Source organism: Carettochelys insculpta, chromosome 8 (genome assembly GCF_033958435.1).
Source record: "Carettochelys insculpta isolate YL-2023 chromosome 8, ASM3395843v1, whole genome shotgun sequence".
NCBI classification, from domain to species: Eukaryota; Metazoa; Chordata; order Testudines; family Carettochelyidae; genus Carettochelys; species Carettochelys insculpta.
Genome location: NC_134144.1, coordinates 12265843 through 12289279, shown reverse-complemented (window position 1 = coordinate 12289279; position 23437 = coordinate 12265843). Strand labels below are relative to the sequence as shown.

At 42.7% G+C, this 23437-nt stretch overlaps 1 protein-coding gene across 4 annotated transcripts in view; it reads left to right on the top strand.

Moving 5' to 3' along the window:
* The first annotated feature begins 8478 nt into the window (after nt 1–8478).
* Nucleotides 8479–23437, top strand: part of ABI2 (abl interactor 2) — an 86468-nt gene continuing 71509 nt past the window's right edge. Inside the window, exon 1 of one of the 4 annotated variants that reach the window (XM_075001991.1) lies at nt 8479–8714. In XM_075001991.1, the coding sequence (XP_074858092.1) occupies nt 8598–8714 (117 nt within the window). In that variant the 5' untranslated portion in view covers nt 8479–8597. The remainder of the gene's footprint in view (nt 8715–23437) is intronic. The other 3 variants (XM_075001990.1, XM_075001993.1, XM_075001992.1) reach the window with 3 other exon arrangements.

Below are 23437 nucleotides of genomic sequence, written 5' to 3'. Positions count from 1 at the left end.
AAAAAATTTGTTCCCCCACCCGCTTTGGAGATAGGACTACAATTCAAAATGATCTTGAAAAAGTGGAGAAATGGTTTGAAACAAATAGGATGATATTCAGTAAAGATCTATGCAAAGTCCTGCCCTTGGGAAGGATTAATGAATTAAATGAATGTAAGCTGAGAAACGATTTACTAGAAGCAATACTGCAGAAAAGGCTCTGTGGCTATAGGGGATTTCAAACTACATATGAGTCAAGAATGTAGCACTTCTGCAGCAAAACCGAAACAAAACACCCACACCCCAAAAATCCCCAAACATCATTCTTGGATGTATGAGCTTGTGTTGTAAGGAAGATAAGAGAAGTAGATTTTCAGCTTTACTCAGCACTGATAAGGCCTTAACTGCAATATTGTGTCCAGTTGTAGGCACCACTTTGAGAAATATATGGGAAACTAGTGGAAGTCCGGAGGAGAGCAAGAAAAATGGTCTGCTTGGTCCGGAGAAGAGAAAACTGATGGGGAACATACATCTTCAAGTATGTAAAAGGTTCTTATAAAGAAAAGGGCAATAAATTGTTGACTCCTGAAGACAGGATAAGAAATAATAGGCTTAGATAGCAGCAAGAGAGATTTAGGTTGAGCTATTAAGGAAAAGCTAACCTCAGAAATAGGAAATTAAGCACTGGAACAAATTACTGAGGGAGGTTGTCTAACATTTTCTTAAAAGCCTCCAGTGACAGAGTCCACAAATGGGGTGTTCTAAATCAGTGTTCCCCAACTTTTTTGATACCAGAGACCAGCTTGCTGCCTTCCTAAATTGTTAGGATGGGATAAGGACATATGCAACATGTGGAGGGTACATAGGGGGCCACCTGCTCCCTCCCGTGCTCTCCCTTACTGTCAGCACTGCAGTCTTCTGACGTGTGGGGCAGTCCTGCTCTTACCCTGGAGCAGTTTGGCCCGAGAGCAGTGCAAGCTTCCTAGGAACTGCCCCCTCCCCACAAACCAGAAGTGGGCGGCGCGGGGGGCACAGTGATGGTGTCCCAGTTAGAATCCATGCACCAGTTACCTCTGGGGGAGGAACCTTGTTTTGGGTGAGGGGCCACTGACTCATGGAAAAGTCAATGGCGGGGAGAGGCCACACAATGAGGGGGAAAAACACCTCATGAGTGTGGTCGCCAACTGAAAAACAAAACAAAAAAGACACCCCCCTCTTTCCCTTTGCATGCTAGCCTGGGAGCCTGGGGGGGCAGGACTAGAATATGTTGGGCCCCTCTAGGCTTGGGGGTGGGGCCAAAAATTGAAGAGTTCAGTGTGGGAGGGACTGTCTGGAAGTGGACTTGAGGTGGGGGAATGTGAGTGGGAGAAAGGGGGTAGGAGCAGGGTGGGGTCTGGGTGGAAGGGTGGGTGCAGGAGCAGGCTGGCAGTGTGGGGTATGGGCAATGGGCAGAGGCTTACCTGTGCAACACCCCAGGCACCCACATGGCTCTGAGGCCCCCTCACGGCTCCAAGGCACCATGCTTCACTGCTCTGATTGGCTGAAATTGCAGCCAATCAGAGTGGCAGAGGAAAAGCCTCTCCAACAGTGCTTAGTTGCTGTTCACCCAGCTGTGGGACAGGAAGTGGTGATAGTGTGCAGAGTCCAGAGTTGCTTCCTGCTCCTGCACCAGGCAGAGCTTGTGGGCTGGATCCAGCCCTGGTTTACCTAAATACAACCTCTGAGGCTCAGGGCTGCACATCCCTACACTTCCATGGAGGGTAGGGGAAACTTGAGCTTTGGGAGCTGGCCCCAGGTGGCAGACTGGGAGTTCCTCACCCCTGTGTTAGGGAAATCTCAGGGGCTGGTGCTTATCCAGGGACTGGTTTTTGAGAAACAATGGTCTAGATAATACTCAGTCCTGCCTCATTGCAGGGACTGGACTAGATGATATATCATGTCCTAATCCTGTATTTCTATGATTGCAAATGCTCTCTGACCAAAATTTGTTTTAACCTAATCCAAACTAAAATGCTTACCAGCATCTTTGCAAAACCTTCCTTGCAGGTCTTGGCAAACAGAGTATGTGGGGATTGTACGTGGGATGGGTTCTGACTGATGCCAAAGAAGAGAATGAGTGAAAAGTCCTGAAGTTCCCCACCCCCTGTTGGCCAAGTGCACATGACAAGAGCTTCCGCAGCTTCATCCTAAGGCTGGCCCCTGTGTGACTGGTGGAGCTGCAAAGGTAGGCCAACTGGCAAAAGCAGAGGTGGTATAGGAGTGGGAGGCAGAGTCGATGTAGCTCTTAGACAGTAGTGTAGACACAAAAAGGGGTGTGGCTCGCGAGTTTTGAAATTCTGGCACTAGCAATACTGAGATTATACAGGATGAAAACTTCAGCGCATATAGCTGTAGACAGGGTATTTCATTTTTGCCAAATTTCTATATAGAGTTAAACTGGTTACAGTTATGAATTGGTCTCGTGGAACTTAATGGCTTGTACAAAAATTAAAACCCCCTATTAAGTCATTTTAAGTTGCTGATTTTAAACTCACATTAAAATGTTAGACTAACATTTTGCTCATGAGGGTTTTAAAGCACTTTAACACACATTATATCAATCATTCCTCCCATGGGAAAGCCTGGGAGCAGGGCTAAGAGGAAGACGTCTCCAAGTGTTTTTCCTTGCAGTAATTTCTTCTCAATTATTCTCTTTAGAGGAAAAGTAGACTGTGCAGTATCACTCTTGTGTGTGAAGTTAGAAATATGGTATGCATATATTTATAGTTTTATGTATGCTAATGAGGGCCAGCAGTGCTGCCCAACCCTAATGACTGGGTGAGCAGTTTAATGACTTGTAAACAACCTGGTTTGTCCTGTCAGTCTGAGGTGGTTGGTGCTAGAATGACATGTGACCATGCCTGAAAACCATTTTGCTCCAGTGTTTTTCCATGGGATGAGGGTTTGAAGAACAAAGATTGACCACCATGTGGGGAAATCTATTTAAGCAATAGGAAGTCTTTTGTCTTCAGCCTACTTTGAAATCTGCCTGACATACACTAAGAAGCAAAAATGGACTATAAGAGGCTATTGCCCCAAATCAGAGAAAAAGAACATCTCCAGTTTGAAGATTTTAACTGACATGGAAACTGCTCTTTAGGCTAAGAATCTGTATGCTCTGAGGAAAGTTACAACTAACTATGCATTTTGCTTTTATTTTCATTTGTAGCTCACTTTGAGCTGTCTGCTTTTATTTATAACCACTGAAATCCTACTGTTTTTGATTAATAAAACTCTTTTGTTTATAGACAAGCCAAGTATAAGAAATTATTACTTGGGGAGCCTACCAATATGTATATCTCCCTTTGATTGACAAAGGGGGCTCACCTGATGAGCCCTCTCTGTGCAAATCTGTTGCATAGAGACAGATTTATTTGGGGGCTTGATCCCTTTTGGGGGTCAGTTTCATGGGTTCACTGCCCTACAACCACATCCTTCCAGAGCTGGAGTAAATCAGTGTCTGCATTGGTCTGTGGGGACAAGGGGTGGTAACCCCATGTGTGCGCTGGGTGGGGAAGACCAGACAATATGGCCCAGAGCTGTGTCTACACTACAGAGTTCTGTCAACAGAAGTCACTGTTGACAGATATTTCCCGACAGAACCTCTGTCTACACAACATGTCCACACCTAATACAGGCTCCTCCATTAATGCCCTCTGTTGAAAAAGAGTGGCCAGACTGCCCTGCCCTCTGTTGACAGAACAGCCAACCAGAAGCTTTGCAAACAGGGCAGCCTGGTGAATCAGAAGCACTCTCGGTTGACAGAGCCCCCCCCAGCCCAGCATCTACACTATTTTTTTATTGACAGAATCTATTGTATGGTCAAGACAGAACTCTGCTGGGAAAACTGCTGCATTCGATCGACAGATTCTCGACGGAACACATTTGTAGTGTGGATACTCCCTAGTTTTGTCAACAGAAGACCTCTTCTGTTGACACAACTCTGCAGTGTAGACCAGCTCAGGAGGGCAGGGTGGTGGGGAGCCTCAGGGAGTAAGAAGGCAGTTGTTAATGGCATGCTTAGAACAATGAGGAGCATCCCAAGTGGTCTTCTGTGACTGCATCCCATCACAGTAATGCTGCCTGGGGGGGGGTGAGCCACTTTCACAGGAGAAGCTACATGGGGTAATTGGAGGATGATATGTGTCACCCACCCTCGTTTTCACTCTTCTCCCTGTTCAGATGCCTGTCTTGAAAAATTCTCCTGGGAAAGATGAAATGCTTCTGTGGTGGTGGTTTTCCTAACTTTCTGTATGGTGGGGTGGAGTGCTGTGCCCAGAAAAGGAATGTTATGGGCAAATTAAAGAGAAATGATCTAGAATTGAATCATTCAAGAGCGATGGGTACTTTTATTTTGTAACTATTGAGTGACTTGCTGGAAATCACACAGTAACTCAGTGGCAAAGCCAAGACTTTAGCTACAAGGCAATCCTTCCGCTGTGACCAGAGTGTCCTTTGGATTGTAAAACAGTCTCAACATTAAAAGAAAAGCACACCGGTTGTGGCTCAGAATTTACCCTTTCACTCACCCGGTAGCTTTTTTTTTAATGTGGGATCCATACAAAATAAATATTTTATTCTTCTTCCGATTAGAACTGAGGAGTAGTCACATGCAATGCGCAAGGATTGATTCTGATGATCACTAGTCAATTACAAAAGTCCAGCTGAGATGAATGGGTGTGGAATTGTATCGCTGTTCCTGACATATGCTGCTCACCTGACACTGATGTGCTACGGTTACTTAATTTAGCCAGCAGCCTGCAGTCAGACGTTCACACAAGGGAAATTTAGGTATAAATTCTTTAGTAAAGAAAACGGTATTTTTGAAGTTCCTCAGAGGGCTTAAGTCACAAACCTAAAGGGTGGTAGGGGAGGGGGCAGAAATTAAGCCACCATTCAGCAAACTACGTAAGCACGGGAATAGTAGCATTGACTCCAGTCTTAAGTACATTGTCACAAATGTGGCTGAACAAAGTGCTTGACATTGGCTTTCTGAAATTTCCATAACTCAGAAATTACTGGGTGTCATCACTGTAAAATAATATCTAGTACTGTCCTAGAATTTCTGATGACACGCTCAGTGATGTATACTTTTCAATGTCAGTGTATAATACAGTGAGATTTTTAATATTAAATCTTTAATCAAAGTCTTAAATATATTCTTTTATATTTGTTTCCCTTTTGGGCATAATTTTGTGAGCAGCAAAGTATAGAAAAAGGTGAGTATGAAATGTGATGATGGATGGAAATGGAAATATTCTTATGAATATAAATATGCATAACTGGAAGCTGTTTTATGTCAAATAGTCTGTGTAAGATATTTAAAAAGTTCTAATCTGCTGAATATAATTTCCCCATTTGTATGGACGTACCATTCTTGTATCTGAAATAAGGAATATTGATAATATATCTACAGTCAATGTGTTAATTTTAGAGGAGCGGGGAAGACTATTACCAGCTCTTCGAAATGATGAGGAAGAAGTCAGACACAGAGCTAATAGCTATTACCAAGAAACTATTGAATAGGGTAGAACTGTCTTCTTGCAGTCCTGATATACTGCTACCATCTCATAGATTCTGGGATGTTACAAAGACATGTGATTGTCATTTGATAATGGGACTCATCTTGGTCCTTGTACTTTTGCTCACCTTCAGGGAGAAAGTACAAACTGAACCCAAGGATGCTTGCCTGGAGGAAAAACTACATAAAGAAGGGAAAACAAATGGGGTGGCTCCTGGATGCCAGGATACCCCTGCTTATCACCCAAGATGAATGCTGGAACCCAACTGAATGTGGGAATGATTCAAGCCCAGCCTGGGAGGTGTTCCAGTTTGTGAGATGAGATTACGGCAAAATCTTGCCTTTTACAGTTTTTTCGTGTATTTGGCTTAGCTGGTGTGTGTTATTTTGCTTAGTTATCTTTGCTTTGTGTGCTATTCTTTGTAACCACTTCAAGCCCACTTTAATAAAATCACTTTTGGTTTATTAATAAACGTAAATAATTGTTACTTAAGTGGAAGACAGCTGTGCATATCTCTTTACATACGAAAGAGAGCAGACAATGTGAGCTTGCTCTGTACAAATTTTTATACAGACTAAGGTGGATTTATCTGGTGTTCAGGTCCCACTGGGGCTGTGCACCTGGGTGCTGTGGTAAGTCCATTTAATTGACTTTCACAAAGCTGATCTTATCTCAGGGTCTGTATAAACACTGCTGAGGGCGGTGACTCCTCTTGGCCAGTGCTAGAGCAGGTGGACGGGTCTGACTCTGAAGGACAGCCATTCAAGAGTTGCCCATGAAGGCAGGAAGACTGGCTCAGTGGTATTTCAGCACACCAAGTGATAGTCACAAGGGGATCTCAGACGATGACTGAACCAGTCACATGAAGCACTTAGATTATACTGGCTCCAATGGTTTATTTGTGAAATTAGTAGGGAAATATTCAAGTCTTACAGTGTTACACTGAGGTAAACAGCATATAGTTGCAATATATTTAGACAATCATGGCCTTTAACTGTAATAACTGTACTTAATCTTGTTACACAGCATCTTCTATTTAAGGATTATATCCTAGCTTTCCTAGGAAAATGAGTTGAATTTATTATGAATGTGTGCTGGAACCTAAAGAGAAACAGAGAATGAAGGTGTTGGAAACTTTTTGAACTTCAAGTCCCAGATTTCCAACCCAAGCTCTGAAATAAAGGCTGTGTTGTATAATTGTACATGCATTTACCTATCACAGATTCCACTGCACATGTAGGCTACGTCTACACTAGCCCCAAACTTCGAAATGGCCACCCAAATGGCGATTTCGAAGTTTACTAATGAAGCACATGAGCTCATGGGAATAAGGGGACTTCGAAGTAGGCGGGGTCCTTTCGAAAAGGAGCCCCGTTGGGACAAGCCGCGCGGCGGCAAGGCGCGTCAATTTTGAAGTGCCGCGGCCGCCCGCATGCTAATGAAGTGCTGAATATGCATTTCAGCGCTTCATTAGTAAACTTTGAAATGGCCATTTGCGTGGCCATTTCGAAGTTTGGGGCTAGTGTAGATGTAGCCGTAGAATCCTAGGGCTGGAAGAGACCTCAGGAGGTCATCTAGTCCAGTCCCCCGCCCAAATCAGGACCAGCCCTAACTAAACCATTCCAGCCAGGACTTTGTCAACCCAGGACTTAAAAAATTCTAGGGATGGAGATTCCATCACCTCTCCAGGTAACACATTTCAGTGCTGCAACACCTTCTAGGTTGCATCTCCACAAGCAAGTTCTTTCAAAAGATTTTTCAAAAGAAGGGGGCTCTTTTGAAGGATCCTGTAGCGCTTCTACACATAAGAAGCATTCTTTTGAAAATAAATCAAAAGAATGTGGCACTCCTTTCAAAAGGACTCTTCTGCTCCCATTTCAGGAAGAAAGCTTTATTTCGAAAGCTTCTTTTGATAGAAAACATGTGTACACGCTCTTCAGGCCCCTTCTTTCGAAGAAGCAGTCCTCATGGCACCTGATTTTTCGATCCCTGGCCCGTTCTTTCTAAAGAAACTGGGTTGTGTGGATGCTCTCTTTTCAAAGAGCAGATCACTCTATTGATCCACATTTGTGTGTGGATGCTCTCTTTCGAACAACGTTCTTTTGGAGAGCTTCCAGAAGGGCTTCTTATGGAAGAGCTCTGCAGCGTCGACATAGCTTTGGTGAAACAGTTTTTTTCCTAATATCCAATCTAGCCCCCACTTCCTGTAACTTGAAACCACCGCTCCTTGTTTTGCCACCCTTCGCTGCTGAGGATGGCCCTCTCTCCATCTTCTTTAAGAAACTCCTTTAGGAAGTTGAAGGCTGCTATCAAATCACCCCTCACTCTTCTCTACTGCAAACTAAACAAGCCCAGATCCCTCAGCCTCTCCTCCTAGGTCATGCGCGCCAGCCCCGTCATCATTTTTGTCCTCCGCTGGACCCTTTCCATTGCATCCACATCCCTTTTATGTGGGGGGCCCAGAACTGGATGCAGTACTGCCCATGTGGCCTCACCAATGGCAATATATTGTAGCAGGGTCCAGCCGGGCAGGGGTGGGTGCACGGCTGGCGTGTGAGGAAAACCCTTCTGGGGGCGAGGTGTGAAAATGCTGTGGAGATGCAAGTGGAGAGAGAGGCAAAATGGCCTTGTTGTCTTTACCCTCCCCCCCACGCCAGCCCAGCTGTCAGTGCTGAGCCCCACACATCCAGATGGCCTCCTTCTGTTCCCACCAGCCCGCCCTCGCCACCCCCGCCCTCAGATATCCCCCCGCGCCCCCTCCCTTAGCTGTCCCCGGCGCCCCTCCCCTTCCCGCTGGCTGCCCCCGCTGGGGGGAGGGGACGAAGTCACAGAGCCTCCCCCCCCCGTCCCCATGCCGGGATGAACCGGAAGTGTGTGTGCGCGCGTGAGGGGCGCCGAGAGGGAGAGGGAGAGGGAGAGGGAGATGTCTGGCCCGGGTTCTGCGCCTGCGCGGTGGGCGCCCGGTTGTTGCGCTGCGCCCGCGCCGCGGCGCGGTGGGTGTTTCTCTCTGGGCCCCCGGCCGGGCCTCGGCGGCGAGGCGGGGGCGAGGATGTGAAGATGGCGGAGCTGCAGATGCTGCTGGAGGAGGAGATCCCGGGCGGGCGCCGGGCCCTGTTCGACAGCTACACCAACCTGGAGCGGGTGGCCGAGTACTGCGAGACCAACTACATCCAGGTGCCGGCGGGAGCGCCGCTGCCCGGGGCGGCGGGAATGTCCACGGCGGGGCTTGACGCGCCTCTCCCCGCGGGCTGGCAGCGGGGTCGCGTGCGCGGGGGCGCGGGCTGGGACCGCGCTGCCGCCTGCGGGGGACCCGTCCGGGTCCGGCTCCAGCAGGCGGCCCCGGCATGGGGACGCGGCCGCGCTCCCCGGGCTGAATCCCAGCCGCGGGGGCCCCGCCGGGGGCTTGTATCACCGCGCCGGTGCCCGGCCCGGGCGGGTTACCGCGGGCAGAGGAGGCGGTAGAGCTGCGGGGGTTGTAAACCCCCATGTAGCCGGTCTGTTGGCCCAAGCGCGACCCGCTGCAGTACGGCTGGGTTGCAATCTCTGCGCGCGCCCCGGGCGTGACTCCCCCGCCGCCCCCGCGGAGCTGCTGTGGGCAGCGGGGTGAGCAGAGATGCGGCCCTGGGGGTGACAGCAGACGGGGGTGGGGAGGAGACAGAGCAGTAATAATGGTGCAGGGCGCTTGGCAAGTGACGGGCGGGGGTAGATCCGAGGCAGCGACTGAAGAAACAAGTGAGATTTGGGCAGTTGCGTTGGCAGCAGTTATAGGGTCAAATTAGGGAGATGGCGTGATGGGCTGGTTGTAGATGTGGGTGAGGAATAACACGGGCTGGATAGGTGTGGCAGGAGGGGAGCGGGGCTGGTGGCGGGTTACAGACAGTGTTGGAGCATGGCAAGGGGCCATCCGAATGAGATCACTATTGGGGAGTGAGGAGGTGCAATCAAATAAAGATGTGGCTATGAAGAGGGGGGAAGTAGAATTAACAGTCTGGCACCTGTTGAGAATTTTACAGAACTCTCATCAGCGTGATACCTTACAGTCATTAAAAGAAACGCAGGGGACCCCAGTTTCATACACTCTCCCCCACATAGGAACAGTTTTTGCCTGTTTACTTCGGAATGTCACTTAGATTAATAGCTGTGACCAGTTTGAGATATTGGTGGGATTACTGTAGCAGATGATGGGGTGGAGGGAATGGTGTAACTAGTGTAGAAGGAACAGTTAAAATGGTGTCACTGTAGAAGAGATCACACTGTTTATTTCATGTTGCCATAGAATGATGAACCGTTTCTTAGGAAAAGGATTTTATTTCAATTAGTGTGATGACACAGCAAAGCATATAGCCAGTTGCAAAGCGAACTGTGTACAGCAGTCTACCATTACTGTTTCCCCTTTTTTCAAGCTATTTAATCACAACCATACTTTGATAATAAATATGTTTAAGTAACTTTGTAAAATGTATGTGTTGAAGCTGACTGTCTTTTGGGTGTGGGAGAAGAGTCTTCAAAGCTGAGGAAGTGTGGAGAGGTAATTCAGTTATTGTCATCTGTGTAATGCCCGTCTTGATTATTTGTTGTCCCTGTAAATATGAGATGATTGTGTCCATTTATTATTTATGTTACACTATAGCATGTAGGAGAGCCCTCATCATGGACCATAGCCTTGTTGTGCACATCAAAATATCAATGATTTCAGTATTTCGTTTGTATTTTTTTTCATGTGCAAGGTGCACCCATTTTTACTGAGAGTTTATCTGGGTATTGTTCTCACAAAATGTTACATCTTCGATTAATAAACTACTGATATAATTAGCCTGGTTAAAAGGCTTCTGTAGAGCCCTATGCGGATATAAAATTGGTACAGTAAATTCCCGAAATGCATGACTTTGATTTGCGCTTAACTTGCATTTAAGTGAGCTAAGTGCAGCTTGAAGCTGCTCTGAGGCTGTCTGCCTGCCTGGCTGCCCCAGCTGGGGTAAGCAGGGCGCACAGACAGCTGCATCGCCATGGTTGTCTGTCCCACTGGCTTCTTCCAGCTGAGGGAATCGTGGCAGGCAACTGTGGCGGCATGGCTTCTCCCCTGCTTCCCGTAGCTGTGAGAAGCTGTGCCTCCGTGGCTGTCTGCCCAAGGTGGCTTCACCGAGCTGGGGAGAAAGACAGCTGCACTGCTGTGGCTTCTCCCCGGATTCCCCCAGCTGTGAGAAGCCACGCTGTCTGTCGGTGTGACTTCTCCCAGCTGGGGGAAGCTGGGCAGACAGACAGTCATGCTGCTGCAGCTTCTCTCCAGCTTCGCTCAGCTGGGAAAAACTGGGGAAAAGCTACATTTGGCTCTGAGATTGGCGGGAGCCAGGAAACTGACCAGTGATGTGCTGGTCGGTTTCCCAGCTCTCCCCGCATTCCATGGGAAATTTGATTTAGGTGGGGATTGTGACACTGCAACTCCCACTTAAGTTGGAGGTCCACTGTATCAGCACCTTAAAAAATGATCAACGGAGCAGCTACCCGTGGATATACAGTGGATATCTGCAAATTTGCAGAGTTCTAGATACAATTTTTTTTATCTACATCTGAAGATTTGCAGGTCTCTTGGCTTCTCAATCTAGTATCTGTACCATCCTTATCAAAGTTGTCCATGCATAGAGCTAACTTTTCACATTTTCAGGAGCGTGTAGAGGGGACTAGCATTACACTGCAATAGCTTAATTTCATTTTCAGTGCATATTAAAATGTATTTCCATTTGAGTGTATAATATATAGACTAGTATTAACAAATCACTGTATGAAATGTTAATTTGTAGTTGCTTTGCTGGTGCTTTTTAAGTAGCCTGTTGTAAAAGCCAGGCAAATACCTAGATGAGTTGACTTATTCCCTGAAAGATATCTGTCTACCTCTGGTTGAGAATTGCTGTTCTACAATTTCATCTTGTGTTTGACTGCTGCAGTTTCGGGAGGTCTTTGTTATGGAGACCTTTGTGGCATCTTAGGGGTTGGCCCAAACTACAATTTGAATTTGGTCTAATATTGGATGAGCAGCCAGTACAGTGAATGGAGTATGAAAGAGAGACACTCACGCTGACCTGTTTGGCAGCATTTTTGTATGCCAGTTGATGCTCTTCAGTGACTGTGGTTTTATTCCAAAGTACGGAAATGGTTCTAAAATGGGAGAATGTGTAGATCATTGTGATAAATCTGACAACATTAATCTGCTAATAGCAGAGAATTTGAAGTATGTGGTTAATACATATTTGATTTTCTTATCCAAAGATTTTTAAGTTGCTATCATTGAGGTCTCTCTGTGGAAATTGGTAGCTGGAAGAATTGATGTATTGTAGTGTTTTTTATGAAGCCAGGTATTCAGATTTTACAACTTTGGGAGTGCTAAACTTCAAATATAGAAAGTGGCTAATCAGTCATACTTCATGAAAGATCAGTTACTTCAGTATTATTTAAAACCAAAATCGGGTAAACATGTAAGTAAGCAGCTTTTCCTTGCATGCACTGGTACAACACCCTAAAAATCTCATATCATCAAATGATCTGATGAGATATCAAATTTGTAATAAGTAATTTAATTTCATTTAAAAATAAGAGGAGAAATATGTGAAAGACCAGTGTTTTGGCAGAAACCAGCCTTTTTAATTTATACATCTTGAAAAATGTTTGCTCTTTTTAAATTCTCCCACTGGGTTACTCTTTAGCATACCAACCAATCAACTAATATGGTAACATGCTTTTTAGCAGGCATTAACTCTGCTGAACAGGAAAATAAAATGATGAATGCTAATGGAAAAAAAACCCTTAAATTTCCAAACCACACTGAAATAATTAAAAAACAACAAGAAGTCCTGTGGCACCTTACAGACTAACAGATGTTAGTTTATAGGGTGCCACAGGACTTCTTGTTGTTTGTGAAGATGCAGACTAACTTGGCTGCCCCTCTGATTCAAATAATTCAGACTTTTTTAATAATCTGACTTAAAGCAAAAATAGGCATAAGGTTACCTAGAGCAATAAATGAATTTCTAAACTTAAATTCATAAACACATCTCCAAACATGCAGCCTTACAGGATATGGTATACAAATAAACATCACTCACCAGAAAAGCCTTATTCCGCCAATAAAAATGGGGAAACACATAGTAGTGATCTCTGCTTTTCTTTCAAAAAAGATATTGCACAGTATGTACATACATTTTTCAAACAACCTTGCTCCAAAGACTACCAGAGCTATTTGAATTCATTATCTTGTGCTCTGAAGATTATACCCAGTTCAGTACTCAGTCTACATGATGTTCTAAAGTTAAGTTCATAGAAGACTATGTAAGTGATGACCAAGAATTTAATTATTTGGGATTTCCATTTCCACAAAAAATTTGCATAATATAATGCATTTATAGGTCACTTATAAATAGCAAAGAATGCTTAGACTAATCTGTAAGCCACAGTTGTGATCCAGAATTTTCTTTGCTGATCCAAGAAATGCTACACTTGTGATTGCACATTTTTTCTAATCACAATTATTTTTCCTACTGTACTAACAAATCCTAGCATTATCTTCACTTATCCATCTTTTGGAGGTTGTACTGCAGGTCTCAGAGAACAGCCAGTTATCTCTGTTCAGACTTTTTTTGGTTTACCTAGTATTCACTGTCATTTTCCTCTTTAAAAACCTTCTAATTTCATGTAATGCATATAGCTTCCAAAACTCTCAACCTTGGAAATCTTTTGGTGAGTTTTGAAAGTGCATTGGAAAACTTACCACAAACATGCTGTATACAGGATTAAGCGTACCTTCTTCACCCCCCTCACATGCAGACTCCTGCACCCCCTACCTATTTTCAGAAAATTAGAGTGTATCGTTTCTATCTTTGAGGGCTGGGGGAATGGCAGTGTAGAGGAGCCTGGAGAGAGGCTTCCCCGATGCTCTGATTGGCTGGAATTCTGACCTATCAGAGCAGTGGTGGCACTGCCTGGGAGCACAGGAGAAAATCCTCCCTATGGGACTTTTTTCCCTCTCCTGTTCCCCCAGTGGGGGGAGAGGGGGAGGAGCGGCGTCTGCTTGTGGAATTAAGTGCCACTCTGTTGCCCAGATGTCCCTGTTTCCCACTTGTGCATTGCCTCCTGTCCAGGACCTCCCCATATTCAGCCTGGTCCTGCACCCTCCCACCTGTCCAGACCCCTCGCCCCCAGACTGCTCCTGAACCTCCTTCCCACTTCTGCCCCCAGCCCGCTTATACCCTTTACCTTCCATCCAGATCTTCCAACCCCAGCTAAGTCCTGCACCCTTCCTCCCACCCAGACACCAAACACCCATCACAGTCCCACTATTGCACCCTCCACCTTGCCCTGACTCCACACCTGCTTCCCAACACCCGCCTCTTGCACACTGAACCCTGAATCCATGAGGGGAGTGAGGTCTCAGTCAGGGGCAAGATCAGTGAGTGTTTTGTGGGGTTTTTTGCTTCTCATTTATGTGGTCTCCCACTGATATTTCTGTGAGGCCATGATATGCGGCCCTAAAAGTAATACAACTCCTGTTGTATTAATATACTATGTATATTATAAAACATTAATGCAACGAGTGGGTAGATATGGATACAGCTGAAAAAAGAGGGCACGCTTGAGGGGCAGTGTATTTGTATCTGTATCTACGAACTCACATTGTATTAATATAGTGTGTATATTATACAACATTAGCACAGTGTGAGTTGGTACGTACGGATACAAATGAAAACAGAGGACACACCTGAGAGAGAGTTTCTGTATCGGTATCTACCAGCTCATGTTGTATTGAAGTTTTATGGTATAGTAATAAAGTGAGAGTTGGTAGATGCGGGTGCAAATTAACTACATCTCAGGGGTTTCCTCTTTTTTATATGGTAACCCTAATTTCTTTATATTTGGAAGATTTTTTTTTTCATAACTGTGAGGGGTATCAATGTAGCTTTCTTTTGAAAAGAAAAGAAAAAGGTGCAGCAATAATTAACAGCCTTCTAGGCTTTTGTGTTGGGAAGTTTCTTGTGCATGGGTGGGATTTTCAACCCTATTTCAGTTGTTTCCATTTGTTCTTAGCATTCCTACCACATCATGCACCATAAACGAGGGATTATACTGTATGAATAATGTTCAATAAACAAATTCTCTACTGCAGATATTCCATTGCGATTCTTCTTCTGACCTTACCCACAACTACAGCTTGTGTTAGTACATAGTAAATGGACTAGAGCCAGTTCATTTTATTTTCATTGTCCAATATAACAGAAGTGCACAAAATGAATACCACAAATAATGTAAATTAAGTAGGTTTATTATTTGTGCTCTCCCTTCAAATTCACTGAAGAGCTTACAAGTGCTCCTAAGAACTATTTTCCCAAGCTAGAAGTATTTTATACAGAGGTAACTGAAACATGGAATATTTTGCTATGGGCTCAAGATAATGGTAATTGTATTGTCATTTAAGAAAAATACTGTATCTTGTGTTTTATTCTTAGGTGCCAAAACTGTCCAGGCTGTAAGTCAGTTAAGAGGCTAAGGGTTTTGGCAGCCCCTGTAAATTAAATGAGAGGTTTTTTAGCCTCCATGTTTAGGTATAACCAAAGTACCTTGTTCCTGTGGCATGGCATCAGTAATGAGGGTGTTTAGGAGTTAGGTATTTAAGATTTAGAAAGAATACTTTAGATTTTTTATATTTTTGAAAATATACTGTAAATATCTAAAAAGGACTATCTTACTCAGCAGTATATACATATGTCTTCAATTGATTTTTGTCTTGAAAATGGCTCTTTTAAATTGTTTTAAGACTTGGAATGATATTTGATGGTATGTCTTCATTTATGGCAAGCATACCCGAGTTGTGGGCTGCTCTTAGTGGTATTTATCTTGTGTTCCATGTTTATGGCTAAATTGTTGGGATTATTATTGAATTGACGTTGTGGTGATAATCTCTATCAGACCGGTTTGCCTTTTCCCTCCTCCTGTGAGTCATAACTGTTAAACCAGGCCATGCATTTGTCACTTAAAACACTATATTGTCCTTTTTATAATTGTGCTACAATTTACTAAGAGTTATTCAAAGCATTTAGTAGGTTCACTGAGTTAAAAATCATTGTTTGTAAAATAGTAAAATTGATTTTTCTGTAAGTATGTGCAGAAGTAGCATGAGCCATTGGTTATTACCATTAATACCTTGTGCATGTATAGGAGATGGTTTATGAATAGTGTAGTTACTGTTGGAAAAGAGGCATACATATTTTTATATTGTTTGAGAGTGGCATTCTGGTAAAGTAGTTCCTACTGTATATCTGTTTGATAATGACAGTCATGGAATGATGTTGTGTGGAATAGGCATCCTTGATGAACAACTTTTGTACACTTATGCGTGCATCATAAGTGCTTTGAATTTGAATTCTGTGGCTCTCCTTTTCTTTTTATGTGTGGTTATTAATCTCTGTGGGTAGGGCCTTGTGAGTGTTTGTGCAGGAAGTGGTGCACCATTGTGGTGAATGTCTTAAGAAACCCAGCAAAACCTTCACTCAGGCACACTTAGCTAAGTGAAAATAAACCAGGTCTACATGAAGCTAAATTATGCCATCATTGGAAGGGAAAGAAGAACTTATGTAATTGGGGTGTTTTTTATAACAGATTTTAACTGCAGTCTGACTGCTGAATTGTGTTGGCCCTAGTCCCCCTGACTGAGCTGAGTTACTCCTTTTATAGCTGCCTTTCAAGTGACTCATGCCCAGCAGGGTCTTGGGGGCACAGCTATCTCTGCTCTTAGGGTGGGGATAACCCTTTCAGTGCCAGTGCTAGGGTGGTACCCGCAGCCACACTTGTAAAATAAGATAATGCTCTGTTGGGTGAGAGATATAATGGGTAATATACTGTGTTTATTTTTTCCCCTGTTTTCATGGCTCTGGTTAGCCAATTTGAACCCTTTTTTCTGGAACTGAAACTGTTACACAGATGACAATAGAGATTGTGTATATTTCAGTCAGAATTTTTTATGTGGTGGTTTATATTAGATGAGGAGTTGAACATTTCATTCTAGTTCATGTACTTTTCAGTGTTGAGGACAAGGTTTCCCCAGATGAGTGAAGGCCTAAGACTTCAAGCAGGGGGACCTTTTTTTGGGTTGGAGGCCCCTAATCCACAGAAGAATCAGCTGTGGGCCTCATGCGTGTGAAGAAACTTTGGAGACATGGTTTTGGTTTTGTGCTTATATGTTCAATACATAAATGAAATATACCTACCACCTGTTCTTCAGTTGTATAAACAGATTCATTTTTGCCTTGTCCTTAAGATAACACCAGCCAATACCAGCTTTATGTGTGAAATTCACAGTTGGAACTTCATGTACTTCTGAGGCATGTATTTATGTTTGCTAAAGGCTTTTATATCTTTGTGTGTACATGGTTAATTTTAGGAAGATCACATTGCAGTCATATTCTTTGTTCTCATTTGTGGTCAGCTATCTTTCAAGTGCATATCGAGCCAGCCTTGCCAATAGGTTGCCATTCTGCTTGGCTGATACAGGAGGCAACCCTAAAGGGATCAGTCATGGTTCAATCATTTTAAAATTTATTCTGTTCTAGCTTCTGTCCAGAAGTTCTGCCTCCACAGGATTTGTAGCAGGCACTAGCAAAGCTGCTGTCTTAGTAGTAAATTACCACACGATGATTTAGGGGGAACCCTTGTGGTGAGCTTTTAACCTTTTAAGCACTGTTTGGCTCCCCATACAGAACCTTCTTCTGGTAATTGTAGGCCTATATTCATAAGAGTGCTCTCCCTGACCTTCAAAAGAGCTGGCAAATTTAAGCTGCATCAGTAGGCTAAAAGGAGACCTTCATGCAGCTCTGAAATTAGGTATATGGGAGCACTCAGGGTGCCTACAGACCAAGGCTACATTTACGCTACAGTGGGGATCAACACGCTGAGGTTGAGCCACCTGGGGCTGGTTCAGCAGATCTAGTGAAAACCCACCAAATCGACTGCAAATTGATCTGTAGTTGGCCACTGAACTCTACCCCAATAAGAAGAGTAAGATAAGTTGATAGAGTTTCTCCCATCAATCTTTCACTAGGGATATATATTATGACTGCCATCTTTTGGCATTGAGAGACTTACCAGCATACATATAATTATGTTGTTAGATGAGATTTGAACTGTGTAGAAAGTTGTTTAAAAATTTTATTGTTCTGGGTAAAAAGTAGGTTTTTATTGAAGCATTAGTGGTTCAGGTTGGGAAGTATACCTCAGGAAGGAGCTTTCCTTTTATTGAGAGTAATCCTAGTTTCTAGAGGATCTTTTTTCCTTAGAGATTACATATAAAATCTATCTTCAACCAAGCTTGTATAATTAATGAGAATTCTGCTAGTTTATATATAAATATTTTGGACTGATGGAAACATGCATACTTGCTTGGTTTTGTGAAAGTTCTGAAATTGCTTAAGTTTTATTAGTCGCTTCTAATTGTGTCTGTCTGATGGGGAAAAATAGCATAAAATGGCGATACATTTTTATTTCAACTTCTATCAAGATGGCTGAGACAGATGGTGTGTAGTCTGTCCAATATGAGTTCTGCCAGCTGTATAAATATTGATTTTTCTTTAAAAAATGGTGTTCTTTAGTTAAAAAATAACCAGATCTTGAGAAATACCTATCACCATTTGGAGTGAATTGCTGCTAAATGTTGATGATACCGTTGTGGATCAGAGTAGGTAATGAACGTGTATTCAAGACTTGAGTCGGACAGTAACACTGCGCATAAATCAATATTTGAATTTATCTGAAAGGATCTGTTATAAGTGCAGTGTTATTTACATTGAAGAGAACAGGAAATGAAGAGTGTTCTTTTTTTCTTGTTTTCCTTTTTATGGGGGCGGGGGAGCGGAGAATGTGTGTTTTAAAATGTTTTCTCGAAATATCCTTGTAATAGGAAAAAAAAGTTTGAGTAGCAGAAACTGATATTTAGAACCGTGTATTTCTTGATTAATACATAAGTATTATACTCAACAAATAATCTTATGCAAAGGTAGATGTCCACAGGAGAGGAATGCTGAACAGCCAAAGGGTTGGTACTGCACGCACATTTTCTGGAACATCTTTAATGAGCGTGCGTTGTTCATCTCTTCACCTGTCACATGAGGAAAGATCACATACTTTTCAGCATGCTCACTTCTTTTGCTGGTGTAGCAGCATTTCCCATAAAATTCCTTTATTTGCGTGATGTTCTGTTTTTATAGCTGTTTCTTTATAAATTTGGTAATATGGAGTTTCTGTTGAAATCAAACTAAATTGGTTATCTTGTTTGTCTGGGTAACGTACTCTTATAGAACTTAGTTCTTTAATCTGTAGAAGGGTAGCTGACTGCAAAAGGCCAAGGGCACAGAAAAAAACTAATCTACCTCCAGAGTGATGCTACGGATTACAATGGCTAAAGCATTGTGGCAGCCTTTATTGTAGGGACTCTGCCATGTCAGGCGCTTTAAATCTGTAAGTGCAGTATTTTTAAGTTGTGTTCTGTCTTCAGCTAAACTTTGAATAGTTTACTTGCTTTGTGTTAAATGTAGAAAATATATACTGAAAAGTTTAAATTTTTAACACCAAATAGGATTTTCTGTGAACAAGAAGCCAGAATGAAATGTTTGAGTCTGCGTACATATTGTTCATTTCTAAAATACTGTTTTGTACAGAACAGGTAGTGTTCTCAAGTGTTTAAGATCACTCTTTGGTGTGACTTGATGTCTTTCAAGTTCTAAGCTTTTGATTCAGAGGAGTTATTTTGTACATAATTTCCTGTTATGGCTAAATCAATAAAAATAAGCATTCAAGGGTACGTTATCTTGTCAAGCTTTGGGTTGTTTTGGCTATCGTCATGCCAGCAATGTGCTTTTTAAATGCAGCTTTTACTTTTGGCGCAAGAGCAAAACTGTTTTTTTGCCTTGGATGGACTATTCATGTCTCACAGCATAGAATTACCATCTCATTTAACAGCATGTGACCCTACCAGGACTAGCTATTTTCTTCTGTAAGTAAACAGAGCTTTAGTTAAATCCCTGACAGTACAGATGTCCACTCACAAAGGTCTTTTCTGATCAGAAACACCAGATCAAATTAATTTGATTCCCTTTTTAAATAGTTTTTTCTCTTCCCCCACAGTAGTGATCCATATTTTTTTTTTAGTTGATGTGGTTTTATATAGTTTGTTTAAATTTCCAAAATGCTTTGTTCTTTAGCACCTATTTAATTCAGGTCCTTCAAAGGCAGACTTTACACAAGCAATAAAATACTTGCCATATGCTACTTACTATTTTGCACAAACAAAACAAATGCTGCTGTGGTGCCTCTTGAATAGCTTGATTAGGAAAAATGAATAAGTCCAGTGTGTGCGCGCTACAGGACTGCTGGATATTTTGTGTTGAACCTTTTTGTTCTTGTTGAAGTGTAGAAAGACGATGGGTCTGAAAATTTTTGGACTTTCCAGCCTTTCCTATATATCACACCAATTCTGTGATCAGATGTTCACTATTGCATAAAGAATGCCTAAAACATGAGCAAATTATTCCAAATATGCTGTTTACCTTTTCCAAGTGCGTTTACAAGTTGCATTGTAGGGTAGATTAGTGTCATCATTAGCTGGTCACCTTTCAGAAGTCTTCTGAAAATAAACTGCATTTCTAATTGGATTTCTGCATATTTGGAACAGATGGGATGCAGCGCTTTTCTCTGTGCCAGGCAGCACTATCACCAGTCTCTGCCAATCTTTAGTACCCTTTGACTATTCTCTTTGGCTGCAATATCTAAGCCATGGGTGTACAACCTTTTGGCTTGCCTGGGCCGCATTGAGTGAAGAGGAATTGTCTTGGGCTGCATATAAAATATATAATATAGTTAATGTATATAAACCACATAATAACGTTGAAAGTTTACGATCTTGTGGGGCTGCATTACTAGCTGTCCAGGGCCGCGGGTTGGACATGCCTGATCTAAGCCATTTGAAAATTTTGAAGTCAGGGTTATAAGGTACAGTAGAAATGATTAAACATTAACTTGACTTAATATTTTCAAACTGAAGGTGAGATATTGGTGAAAATAAGTTTGACTAGTGTGCTTAGTTTCACTTATTCCTGTTGTAGAAAGCCAAAGGCTTTTTCAGTGAACGAAAAACATGATCATATTGACTGCGGGTCAACAGTGTCTCCGTGTAAATTGGGCAATGTCACAGCAGTGGAACCTCAGCGTTATGAACACCTTGACAATGTAGGTGGGTCAGATCTCTGAAATGTTTGTAACTTTGAACAAATGTTACGTTTGTTCTTTCATGAGTTTACAACTGAACATTGGCTTAATACAGCTTGGAACTTTTCTTGTTTGGAAGTCATCAGTATGGTATCCTGACCAGTCTCCTGCTCCATCAGTGACGAGAATTTCTTGGCTGTGTGGCTACATTAGTCCTGCATAGATGGCTACTGTGCTAGATTTCAGGAGCCCCCAAAGACCACAAAATCAGATAAAGCCCAAAGGTACCTGAGTCAGTTTTGTTATTAAATGAGGTACTGTAAGAGTTGTCAGCAGACTCTACCAGACCATTACATGTATGTACACGCTAACAATGGATCAGCTCAGTCATTGCCGGGATTGTGACACTGCCGCCTAGGCTGTGTCAAAAAGTTAAGCTGAGGTACGCCAACATTTATAGACTGAGACAAACAATCCATGATGTGCACCCTCATGTATCCTCTTACATATTAATGACGTTTGTTACCTCCTCTAGCTGTACTGTCCTATGGAATAAACGTGTATCATGACGTATCTGCTTGATTAGCCAAAGCCAGTGCTTCCCTTGGAAAACTGACCGAATGCCTATGGAATGACCATGGTATTAAACTCTATACCGAGGTGGCAGTTTATAAGGCAGTTTTCCTGAATATCCTGCTGTATAACTTAGAGTCGTGGACAGCATATCGCCGCCATGTTTTGAAATGTGATCAATTCCATATGTGCTGTCTGAGAAAGATTGCCCACATGAATTGGTGGGACCAGATTCCTAACTGTGTGGTGTCATGGGCATGGTCATGGTCATGTTATAAGGATGGATGATACACTGATACCAAAGATGATTTTCTATGGACAGTGCTCTATTGGTGATCACTATAAGCACTCTGAAGACATCTTGAAGGCCAACATGAAGTCATGCAGTATATCTCCCAATGATGTGGAAAATCTTGTTCAGGACAGACTGTCCTGGTGGCAAACCACTGTACGGACTCTCAAATCCTTTGAGAATTAGCATATCCAGGCATTACAGGAAGTAGGACCTGAAAAGAATTTACAGTGCCTGCAGCCGGCGATCTTTTTTTTTATGTAGCATCTGTAATTGGCTTTGCCAGTCAAGAATTGGTTTAGTCGCTCACCAGTGTCATCGTAGAAGATGAGATCTGTTGATCAAGGTCTCAGTCCAAGCAAGCAAGCAACCCTCCCTTGTACTCTCCTGTCATTTCAGACAAAGTATTCCTATTCACCACCTGTTGTTGTGCTTCCACTCCTGGTGTTGCAGAAAGAATATTCGTCACTTTTGTCAAACCGTTTTATCATGTGCTAGGTTGGGTTGTCCTTGTAATGTGCTGGTGGAATGTATTTACATGTTCCACATGTTTTGTCAGTATAATGCTGGACACTGACTAGCAGGCGAACATTTGCTTTTGCCAGGGCCTGCCTGTTACTCACAGTATAACTCTTGCTTACTTTGGCTCAGGCTTCAGGACTTACACCAGGCCCATGTTTCATGCTCTTTCTTTCTCCTACACTGTGCAAAAGAAAAATGCTGCTTTCCTTTTTTCTTTTTATTAGTAGTTTAACACAGTACTGTATTTTATTTGCTTTCTTTTTGCTCTCTTCTGCTGTCCAATTTTGTAGTTCTGGTTTCAAATGAGATATGTGATTGACTGATCAGTTTGTAACTCTGGTGTTAACTCTGAGGTTCTGCTGTATCTTGAGCATCCCACTGTAAATTGACTAATAAAGGCTTAGGTAGTAATTCGGTATACAGTTCTTTGATTTTATCCTCCTCCCCCTGTGAGTTTTCAAATGTATGCCAGCTTTTAGTTTCACCGTGCATAAAGTGTTACACCTCTGACCCTGTGGCTGAGCAAGAAGATGCATTTAGATTTAAATGAGGTATTGCTGACATTTTCTACGTTCCAGTCTTTGTCTTCGAAGTTTGTGGTTTACCAAGTTACTGAAGATAAATTTTGAAGAAGCTTCTTTGCCTCACAAGAGACAGTTTTTGCCTGTCCCTTTAGATTTGTACTTAGCATTCATTCTTGATGTATTTACTGTGATTTGTTGTAAGTTGCCTAATATTTACCTTTATATGTTGAAACTCAAAGTGTGATTCTGCTTTGAAGTGTGACTAAAAGTGGCACCACAGGTCAGATCAGCTCCATGTGGGTATGTTCAAGTTTTCTGCTTACTGTTGTGACGCATTATTTGTAAAAGGGAGTGGGCTGGATTCTGGGTTTTTTTGCGCATCATAGAAACAGTTTACTGTAGTTTCAATCATTTACTCTTTTGCAGCCCCCCACATATTGCAATAAGTTTGTATTGATGTCACTGAGACCCTGCTCCAGCTTGTAGAACCTTTCGTAAAGATGACGATTCCAAAAAGGAATGATCCCAAGTTGAAGTCACAAGATTGGCAGACAGGAAAAACATGTACACACCTTTTTGCTTGTAAAGAGACCACGTTTGCTGTGAAAATCATTGTCTTAGTGAAAACTCTGGATGCTGTTTAGAATCACTTTTTTCAAAGTGCAGTACAACTTTGGTTTTCATAATTCTCCATCTGTGCTTTAGGCATGCTGATATAATCAGTCTTGATTTAAGCCAACATAGGTACT